Source organism: Cariama cristata, unplaced genomic scaffold (genome assembly GCF_000690535.1).
Source record: "Cariama cristata isolate BGI_N322 unplaced genomic scaffold, ASM69053v1 scaffold939, whole genome shotgun sequence".
Lineage (NCBI taxonomy): Eukaryota > Metazoa > Chordata > Aves > Cariamiformes > Cariamidae > Cariama > Cariama cristata.
In genome coordinates this window covers 3,081-14,062 of record NW_009635003.1, presented here as the reverse complement: position 1 = coordinate 14,062, position 10,982 = coordinate 3,081, and the positions used below count along the sequence as shown (strand labels likewise).

Sequence of the window (10,982 nt, the reverse complement as noted above, 5' to 3'; positions counted from 1 at the left end):
CCAGCTACTTTGCTCTGCTAATCCACTCTGTTGCACCATCCTAATGTAGGCGTGACCACAGCTAAGCAGTTCTATGACCAAAGGAGGATTAAGTTAGAGCAGCCTTTTGACAGCAAATTCAGCTAGCATGAGACAGGCCCTCACCGAAAGTTACCAGCTTTTCAAAGCTTATAGCTAGATTTCAAAGAGGCTGAACATTGCCTAAGTAGTCAATCAGCATTCAGCTTTTATTTACGAGATGTCTGAGATGTATACAGCAAGATTTGCTGAACCTGCTGAAGGAGGTTCAGAATTTCATGGATAAAGCAGAAGCAACAGCAGCACGTAGTGACTCAACAGCATGTGACTGGTGCAAAAATTTTGAAGTTGTGTATAGGCTGGCAGCTTTGCAGACCAGGTCTGAGGAGAATATTGTGTCAGTTATAGGAGAAGTGGTAGAGATCCTGTTTGACAGCCATCAGTAAGCCAGGAACTCCTCGGCTACCCCCAAGTCTTGAAGAAAACACCACACTGGGAATGGCATCTTTGGAGGATGGGTGGGGAGAAGGGATGGTTCTAAGCAGATGGGCATCTTGGAGACTCCAAATTCTGGTGTAGCAATCCTGACCAACTGGAAAGGAAAGGACACCAGAATTCAACATTACACAAAAAGTACTTTACACGGCTCTGCAAGATTATCATTACAGAAGCAGGTGGTCTATGGGGAAAAAAACCCTGACCATTTCTACACACAGTAGAGGCAATGTGCTTATCAATACTTTACAAAACAGAAATTCTACACTGAATACTGTAAACGTGGGAAAAACGTGCATTTCCTATCAGGCAATAAAAGGTATGATAAATCAGTATTTGGAGTGCCTTCCTCATTATCAAGCTCCTAAGCCAAAAAAGGGGAGAAAAAAAATAATCACTGTCAATTAACAAGAATTCTTCTAATTATTCTGTCACTTACTGACAAATCCAACAAGAGGAGGTCACTATATTTACAGTGGCATTGTGAAACTTGGCTATACTTAGAGGATTTAGGGGTTTTGCTTCATTTATGGTTACCTTTCCTCCCCCTACCCCAAATTAAAAAAAAAAAAAAAAGTAATCTCAGAGTGTAGCCAAGTACATTCAAAATGAACCTCAGCATTATAGGCAGTTTACAAGGAGTTAGGCTTACACACCAATGCTTCAGTCCATCACCACACTACCCACCTAAGCACCAAATAAACATATAAATGGTCTTTAGTCTCTATAGAAAGTTATCACCAAGTCTCCTGTTTACATGCTGTTTCCCTGAATTTCAAAACTAAGTGTTTCCTGCTTTACTCTTGAGACACACTGCGGAAAGGATAATGGGACTTCTGCAGGATACAGCAGATAAAGCTGTTAAGCGCTACAGGTGTGCACCCTCAACATTATTTCTTAATTTTCAAAGTGTATTACAGTTTGCCTAAGGCTAAATTTCTTCTGAATTTTAAAGAATTAACAGCTTTACAGCTTTCAACAGCTGTAGCTAAGAAATGCTTCTCAGGCGTAAGAAAATCACTGCCATGCATTCTACAAGTAGAGGTGGGGGAGGGAAATCAACCCACCTGCTATAAGAAGTCCTTCCTCCTCATTTACATGCAAAGGGAGAATAGCATATTCATTGTGATGACCTTTGTACTGTTTCACACACTTTGCTGTTCTCAGGTCCCACAGTTTTATCTGCAAGTTGAAGTAATTGTTTGAAAGAGGATATATTAACAAAGTAGAGAGCACTTGATGGTTGATAAATAAGTGGATCTGGAAGAGGACCCATATATGGAACTACCACCCAGTTCCGTACTACCCCCCAAAGAACAGGCATCTGCACTCAGGACTGGGATAAGCACCCGTCAATGCCCAGACACTAAAAGGAACAGAATATCCTAGACGCATCAAAACCATACCTTTCCAGCCATATCTGCTGCCATAAGATAATGTTCAGCCTCCAGAAGGCGAATAGATGTAACTGCTGAGTCATGGAAGAGACGAATTGCTTTCCAGCTCTGGCCCTTTCGGTTGCGTTGACGCACATCGATGCTGAAAATCTCACCTGAACGGCAGCCATTGTACAGCATTGGAGTCTGGAAGAACCCGAGACAAAGAAGTGCATTATGGAACATCTGAAAGGATCTTACAAGTTATACAGACGGAATCTATGTCAAGTTCTTGAGCTCTCTGGTGCAGTTGTCAAATTATTTTATTTAGACAGGCATTAAGAACCAGAATTTTTGTTACACACTGCAACATTTTTCAACCAGCTCAGTAGTTCCATTCAAACCTCTACTATTTACTTTAGCTGTAAAAGTTCAGCTAGGTAAGTAGGAAATTAGTCAAACATAACAGTAAAACAGGAACTGCAATTCTCGTATTTCCGATTTCACCCTTCCCACTACATCTTTGTGAACAAGTCCATTAGTATTTTATAGGGGTTTTCTCCTTCTTGGTGGAGACAATACACTGAGTGTTAACAAAATGAGGTCATTTGCCACAACCAAAACAATTTCACAACTCATTATTACTGTGCTCTTTCTACTTCCTTCATTTCCTTTTTACCTCTGTACAATTAACAAAAATTACCCCTGTTGCCAACAGAGTTTGAAATCAGTTAATCTTCTTTGTTGCTATTCAATTATGTGCAAGCATCAGACCACATCAGCTGTGTTGTGGAACAGCTATCCAACAGTAATTGTAACCACAACCTTACGTACAGCGCGATGAGTCCCATCACAAACAGAACAAAAAGCCCACCCATGAGGCAGCGCCCTGAAAAAATGAAGGGTGTATAGTTCTCCTTACCTGTGTGGCAAACTGTTGTGCCAATACATCGCTACTGGTTCCAAATGTCTGTCGATGCCCTGTCACTACGTTGGTCACAAGCACTCGTCGTGTCAGGCCTAAGGAAGACAGATTATGTTCGTTTAGCTGTAATGTGGGTAGCAGCTGGGAGATGAATGCACGGAGTCTTTCCCACTGAGACAGAAAGGGTTGCTAGCCTTGCAGATCACCTGTGCTGAAGCAGTTGTCTGCTTGGGGATTCAGGCACCAAGCACAGGACCAGGCAGTGGATATCTTGAAGCTGCACAGCATTCCAGGTCGATCTCCTAGGAGAGACAAGCAACACATGAAGTGTCCATAAAATGTTTGGACAGGATGATAACTCAGAAAGCTTCTCTGGATTTCCATACTTCTTTCAACATTCTAATCTGAAGCAGAGAAAATGTTACCCAGTTAGTGTCCCTGTGCTACTCAAGGGACAGGAAACAAAAGTGGCACTTCATGACTGTAAACTGAAGACTTATAGTCTATACAGATAGATGATTGTGAGAAATTGTGAAATTTATTCAGTAGTCAGAGGGCTGACCATGGCAGGAAAGAGAAAAGTAACACTTGCCCTGCAGCACTAAGTAAGCCATTTTTTAAAGACGAGTGCGCTAGAAACACAAAACATTTACTTTATAAGCTATAGATTAGTCAAAGCCTAACCTGTAAGTTCTTGGCCTGCCTATTTAAAAAAAAATAAAAATATTTGAGTAAGTAACAATACTCTAGATTTGACCCGTACTCACATAGCTCCTGCACGAAGTCTACTAATTGACATAAAATTTAAGTCCTCAGTTTTCACTTCCCTCATAGCACATCCACCATGATCATACATATGTCAGGCAGCACAGGTGACATGTCTAAAACATGGGTTTAGACAGGTTAAGTTCTACTTTGCTCCCAGCATCTACTTAGCAAGGTTCCCTCAAACCAACAATTTAGGAGAGTGAAGTAAGTCAAGAAACTTGGAGATACCTAAAACAGTCAATAGGAAATACTAGCCAGGAGGACTTTGGTGGAACTCAGGGCATCTGATTATGGTGAGGGGCTTAAAATGTTCTACAGAGCAATTTGGCCTGCAGGCCTAGTAGCCATCCATCTTCAGTGAATCTTCAAGTTCATGCTAACTCTATGCGCTACTTTTTTTTTACTGGCTGCATAAATCACAGATTTCCTTTGTATTAACTTAATGGATCACGCCTGAATCAAAACTGGGTTAGAGGACTGGTTAGAGGACCACTGGAGCTTCCACTTGAAGAAGCATTGTGCTGATATCTATCAAGAAAGTCCAATTAATAAAGTCCTGCCCTCAAGAACATTGAACAAACAATTATATAAAAATACAGTTACAGCCATCAGACTTAAGACGTAGGATTCTCCAAATCAATCATGTTTACATGCAACTGAGCATAAGCTTGTACAAGGAGCTATGGGCTGAGACATTTACCAGCTTTCCACCTTTCCAACTGTTTCAGACTTTCTAAGTTTTACAAGAATACGACAGTCTCACCAGCTACTGAAGAAAAGTGCAGCAATAATCTTTCTTTTGTGCTCTTTCTATAACATAACTGCTATTGAAAATTGGAGGAAAAAACCCCAAAACAACAAAAATACCCTACCTGGGTTAGTGCTGCTGAACAATGATGCTGGAAGCAGACTGGCACAGCCTGGTGTTTCTGCAATCCCCATGAGACACAGCTTGCTGAAGTGAGTTAAGGAAAACAAAGATTTCTCCCTAGAATGGAAGAGACTGCCTAACATTTACAGCTGGGAAAAGCAAGATGTTCTGACATAGCCATAGCTCACAATACTTTCCCTTTGAGACCTTTGATGTGCCTTACAGTTTGCAATTAAGTCTTGAATTTTCATTTCTTTCATAGGAAAGAGCTCAAAAGAATGCAAATTCTTGCTTGTGTGTTTTCACTACCGGAAAGACAAGAAGGGGAATACTAAGGCATCTTTCTAGTGATAGAAAGAAAAATCATGGCCTACATGGATCATTCTTCTCATCTTTACATGTTGATGACACTGCATTAATATAGATCTGGTTTTCACGGAGATAAGTTGGAAAAAGGGGAGTACACATCGGGGAGGCTAGGAAGACTCACTTTAGATTACATTAAAACACTTTCTAAAGATTACACCAAGTATAAATAGGATTTGAAAGCTGCATTTCAAGTTCAGTGGGGAGAATCTGTGAGCTGACTAGAGGAAACCACGAAGCAAGCAAACCAAACGAAGTCCAACTCCTAACCAGCTGGGAGCAAGCCTGATGAACTCCTGCCACCTTCGGGATCAGTCCTGAATTGCTTGGCTTTTCCCACGAGCCGTGACATACATCCTATATCATTTCCTCTCTTATGGCACTTTAATAGCACATCCGTTGCCTGCCATCTCCCACGTTAAAATCCTCTTTTCTTCCTCTCTTCTCGGCTCCGTGCTGTCCATTACTGCTTCCTCTACTATATCACCAACCTTCCTCTTCTGAGACAGAGCTGCAGACCATGCCCTGAAAGTTGCAGCGCATGATGCCTATGAATTGCTCCCATTCTCCCCTTGCCCCAACCAATATGGAAATGATTTACAACAGAAACTGACCAACTAACTTTCAAAGAGGTCCACTTCAAAGAGAAAGCTAGTTGCCTTAACCCTCTCTCTTGTTCTTTTCCCCCAGTCAATTTCTAAACATCAGATTGTTTTGGATATGGCATTTACACTATTAATGAAGCGGGAAGTCTCCGGGGCAGGAAACATGGTTTCACCTACTATTACTCTGGAACAATTCTACGTATACGTATAACAGAACCATGCATCTGTCTCACTAGCTCCAACATCTTTCAATTTTAATAACTTTCTCTGTTTTCCAGAAAATTTAGTTTCTGTGGCAACTACGTGAGAGGTCTTCCTAGAAGTTAGTTGTTCTGTGCAGCATGATGCAGATTTGTGAAAGCTGAACTGAAATTCTGCTTTTTTTTAAAAGGATATAAAACATGAGAATCTGGATGAGTCAATGATGCCCAGCACACAGAATTCACCTTTAGACACAAGAAGACATACTATTTTTGTGATCCCTTATTCAATTCATGAAAGGGTATTTCCATGCAAAGATGACATGAAACTATGCGCTGGGCACACCTCCTTAGCCTACTAAATAGCCCAGTAATGGGACACAAGCATTTTAGCCTCATACTCCTCTTCAATGTAGGAGAGTGAGCAGCATCCAGAAGTCTGTCCAAACACAGACGGAGGCACCAAGCACATCCTATTATTTAAGAGATCATCCTTAAAAGAATCTGAGCATGAAGAGATTATGAAAGCCTGTTTTAGATATGCTTCGTGTTCAAGATAAACACATTTTCCCAAAATTATTTTTAAGAAAGAAGCATGCAAATCTTAGTAGTTTCTGGCCCTTAATGTCAGTTTTGTCAGCTATGTCCACGTGCAACTCTGAAGTAAGCACTATCCTTGGAAGCTGGTACTTCTACACAGTTTTCCATTCCAATTGTAGCATAACATTCCTGAGGACTGACACTGCTACTGATGACTTTCAGAGACAAGCTTACTGTGATTCTGCATTTATCCAAGCTTCACATTGCTAGATTCTTCCATTCTCTTCTCCTAACCCCTTCCCCAACCCTCATGCATTTCCACCTGTGCCTCCCAAGAACAGCGTTCTGAGAATGCAGCAATGGAAGGAAGCAGGAACAGAACACAGTACTTTGCGGTTTGTGAAGTAGAGGTTGTCATACATCTCCACAGTGAGAGACTCCTTCCCCAAACCACTGAGGTTGACGATACCATATTTACATCCTCCATGCTCTACATCGTTCACAGTGAATATCCGTTCACAAGCAACATCTGCCTGTAAAAATAAAAGCTTACTGGTCACGCTTACTGGAAACTTACAGGAAAAAACAGTTTGAGGGAGCTGCATTAGGTCTAAAATGAAACAACACATTAATTCTCATCCCTTTAATGCCATCCACTTTGCATTCATCTCTGAAAACAGTGACTAACTCCTTTTTATATGCGTGCACAGAAAAAACATGAGTAAGGATTTAGCGCTTGAGTAGCAATAAATACTCTTTCCAATTACATCAGTTCTAGACACTTTGGCTGATTAGTAAGCACAGACTGGTATTGGTAGAGGACTTAAAGCAGAAATTTAAACCTTATCAAAAGTGAATGTGGAATTCTCCTTCTGTTGGGTCACAGCAAAAAGCTTGGTGCTACATTTCAACTTTTCTTTTATGACACTAAGTTTCTGACTCCCTTCTGTCTTCAGCTACCTATGCAGTGCACTGTTTACAAGGCCAGGAGCTGGTCCTGGGGAGTTTCCTAAATTGAGTATGGAAGATACTTGCTCCAGAGACCTCTTCTGCACACACAGTACCATCAAAACCAGTAGAAACTGCCTTCAGATGATGAGATGTAGAATGATTACTGATGTTTACACAGATTCTCTGGACCACACACTTTGCTGCTCCCAAAATTCTTCTCTTACATTTTCTTCTTCTTTCTTTTAATCCTCTCTATGCCCCCTCCCAGCCCTGCACTAATTATCCGCTCAACTCCTCTTTATTTCCAAGAGGACATGTTGATCAGCTTAAAAAAAAAAATAAAAAATTAAATTTAATATCCAACATTTTCAGCATTTTCCTTTCTAGGAAAGGAACAGCCACTTCCTACCTTTTAAAATTACCGAGCACAGATTTTGAGAACTAACACAACAAGAATAACGCATCTTTAAAAACAAAATTTGACCTATGGGATTTGATTACAAGATCCTGAATTTTCACTGAAGATGAGCTGTCTTTATGCTAAAAACTTAACAGTTCTCATAACATACCACAATTATTTTAAAATTGTTGGTTCCAGCAACTGAGGAATCTGGACTGTGAATTTCTATCTTCCTCCTCTGCATGCAGTTCACTTTTAGTTCATGGACCAGCCTGTAAAAGCAGGTGGGGGGGTAAGGGAGAATAATGCAGGTAAGCCTAGGTTTAATGTCAATGAAAAGAATTCTGGATAGGATATCCAGAACTGCTTCTCAATCACAGAAGACAAAATACCTGAACAACTAGCATGCTGCAATTTAACTTATATAGCCCATGAACATGTGCATCTTCCACATTCATGGAATGACATCCCATTATTTTGAACCCCAGCACATCTTCAGTCACAGAAACAACAACATAGCAAGTTGCTAAATTGCCTTCTGCACTGTTACTGAATCTGAGCTGTCTTAGCTATTTTAATAGGGGGTAGGGGGAACAGTCACATCAGTTGAAGAGAATTCATCCAAAGAAAAGCTGCACTGTATTCATAAAGCACAATGTGGCAAAACAGCATATATAAAAAAAAGGTGAAGTTTTAAACTCCATTTATCTGGAGTTGGGAAACTTCTCCTTCATTTGAATTCTCATATGTGATTATAAAAGAATATAACTTTTTTTTATTGTAAGTAATATGTTCCTCTTCGTCCTATGTGGAACAGCAAGAAATGCAAAAAACCTGACAGGAACAGTTGCACTAACAGCAGAACTTGGTATTGCAAACAGAAGACAAATCAAATCATTGTACCTGCAATAACTTGTGGAGCTGAGCAAACCCAGCTGCCTTTTCTGTAACAGCGTAGATGAGTTCAGTCCAGCCCTTGCTGTCTTCTGGAAGAGAGTAACATGAAAGTTTACTCAGTTATTTATGTGTTTACAATTCAAACATGGCTGTGGGTCTTAGATGTTTGGGATATTTAGGTAAATTTCTCCTCTAGCCTACATACATTAATTTTTTCAGAATGTCTATAAAACACATTCCAGCACCATCTCTCTGGTCTACCACAGTAAGTAGACAAGAATATACTCCTCTGAGATGTGGAGTGCTTCTACAACTACAAAAACTGGAGGAAAAAAAAACCCCAAACCAACCACCATTGGTTTTGCTTGACATAATCAGCAGTACCACCTTGAGGTATGAAGTCACCTTCTGCTTTCACTGTAACACCTTAAATTCTTAATATACAGCAAAATGTTCTATCACAATGAGACTGCTATTAACTATGCAGTCTTACTGCTGCACTAAACTACTTTTCCATTCATCATTTTTTAAGATTTCATGCAAACGCCTTCTGAGGAGACCAAAGGATAGGGTACTTTGCAGAGTTACAGAGTAAGAAATCTTTTTGATAATGCTCAGACAAAGCAAGTATTGAAGAATCAAAATGTTCTTAGCTGGGAGCCTACTTCAGATGTCTGATTCAACAGCCAGATTTTGAGAAGAGATGTATATCTAAAGTTCCCATTAACAAAAACGTGGCCAGCAGCTTTTTGGTTTCTACGAAACCTAAACTGCTCACGGAAACAGCTAAAACAACCAAAAAAAAAAACGAAACCCAAAACCCAAACCAAACCAACAACAGCACTTTTACAGTGAAGACTGAAGAGCTGAACATTTGGTTGAACTGAGAACTTCATTACCTAAGGAGAAAAATACTGCCCACTTCTTCCAAATGACAGCATATTTAAGCTGAGCTGTGATTTGTAAAGTTATAAGACGTGGCTTTCAGGTAATTAAAAAACATCCTTGTTGGGTATTTTATCCAGATTAGATATGCAGCATAAGCATTAACTCTGCTGTAACACTTTATGATGAAAACCATACAGGCTTTCCAGGCATAAAAGTAAGACCTGCTTTGATTTTACCTGTCCAAACAAATTCTTCATGAAAAAGTTGTTTCCACAAAGTATCATTGGTATTGTTTCTTCCGGGTCCAGGAATATGATCAATACATTTATTAAACACATGGAAAATTTAAAATCAAGACTCTCCTTTGCCAGTTCAAGGCAGGGATTTGAAATCTGGCATCCAATCTCCTGACTCAAGTCTAACTGTTCGACAATCTGCAATTCTGAGCACAGTTCCTGTCTCTTTACAGGTTTTTTGTTTATAATCATTTGCTTTCATTCCCCTGTGGAACAGCCAAACAAAAGACTTCAAGGACTATGAATTCTCAGCAAAAAGAAATTTTTATTTCTTCAGACAGCTTAGGGAACTGTACCACAGTCAGAACTGAAAGACTTTATCTTATAATCTGTCCTGGGCCAGAGCACAATAAAGCCTAAGTGCAATCTTTTTCAGAATGTACCTTCTTTTGTTTTTCTTCCTCTTCTAAGAGTCTCAGTCTTTTGCATTCCATTGCCTTGTACTGAATGCTCTCCTTGGTGAGTGGGTTGTAGTTATTATGTCCAGGCAGTAGGCGAAAATAGCGGTTCTTTTCCGAGTCATAGTAAAATCCAGGCAGTTCTTAGAGAGGGGGAAGAAAAAAAAACAAAAGTGGCAGAACCCAGGCAAAATCAGATGGATAACTAAGTTTGTTTATTGCTCTTTGACATCCCACATCTTCATGGAAATGTCAGTCACGAGTCTCAAAGCTTTTGCTCCCAGCAGGCCCCAAGCATGATACATAGACTAGGAATAGATGACAGCCACTTAAAGGAAAAAAAGATTATTTCTAGTTTTCAAAGGCAGTGCCGTTACATAAGTACAGAAGGGATGTCACCACTGACCAAGATAAAATTCAGACAGATCAGAGAAGCAGAGAGGAGAGGTTTTGCTGCAGAACAAAAATTACCTTTCTTGATAAATCAATCAAGAGGGGTCACTCTTGACTAGATAGGGCAGTCCCAAACAAACAAAAAAATTGACAACGAGCTACCAGCCAAACCAAAATAAAGTGATTCACTTCACAGAACAAGCCACTTTTTCTTCAACACATAGGAGAGATTTAAGTACAATGAAGAGTACATTTGGACAATACACAGATGCTCCTTCCAAAGATAAATTGGGATGAGAGAAACATTCAATTTTAGTGCTTCACTGCCCTGGTAAATTCACAGAGGCAGACAGGTAAAATACTTTGACAGATTCATAATGGCACATTGTCTCAAGACAAAGTATTTTATTCAGAAGAGGCAAGTGTTAACATTTCATTTCAAGAATTTTTATTTAAACCTTTACCTACTACCAGAAATTGCTTTTGAAGTAACCTCTTTTTTGCTGCTGCTTACAATTCAGCTCCTTGTCAGCACCTTTTAGGCTTCAGCTTAGCAACAAGTGACCAAGATTTATTCAAGTCAACAAAAATAGTG

At 39.9% G+C, this 10,982-nt stretch overlaps 1 protein-coding gene across 5 annotated transcripts; it reads right to left on the bottom strand.

Annotated features, from left to right (window-relative positions):
* Window positions 1-213: 213 nt before the first annotated feature.
* DCAF4 (DDB1 and CUL4 associated factor 4) lies at window positions 214-10,129 on the bottom strand. Of its 5 annotated transcripts, none has more exons than XM_009707332.1 (11): window positions 9,980-10,129; window positions 8,419-8,498; window positions 7,685-7,787; window positions 6,554-6,697; window positions 5,821-5,870; window positions 4,455-4,534; window positions 3,021-3,116; window positions 2,812-2,909; window positions 1,920-2,096; window positions 1,581-1,695; window positions 214-610 (listed from the first exon to the last, which is right to left on the bottom strand). In XM_009707332.1, the coding sequence occupies exons 1-11, from the start codon at window positions 10,028-10,030 to the stop codon at window positions 417-419; spliced, it is 1,188 nt and encodes a 395-aa protein (XP_009705634.1). In that variant the 5' UTR covers window positions 10,031-10,129; the 3' UTR covers window positions 214-416. The 5 variants fall into 5 exon arrangements, with proteins under 5 accessions (XP_009705634.1, XP_009705635.1, XP_009705632.1 ...); XM_009707333.1 differs by having other exon boundaries at window positions 2,833-2,909; XM_009707330.1 differs by having other exon boundaries at window positions 3,021-3,113; window positions 9,980-10,030.
* Between the last annotated feature and the right edge of the window lie 853 nt (window positions 10,130-10,982).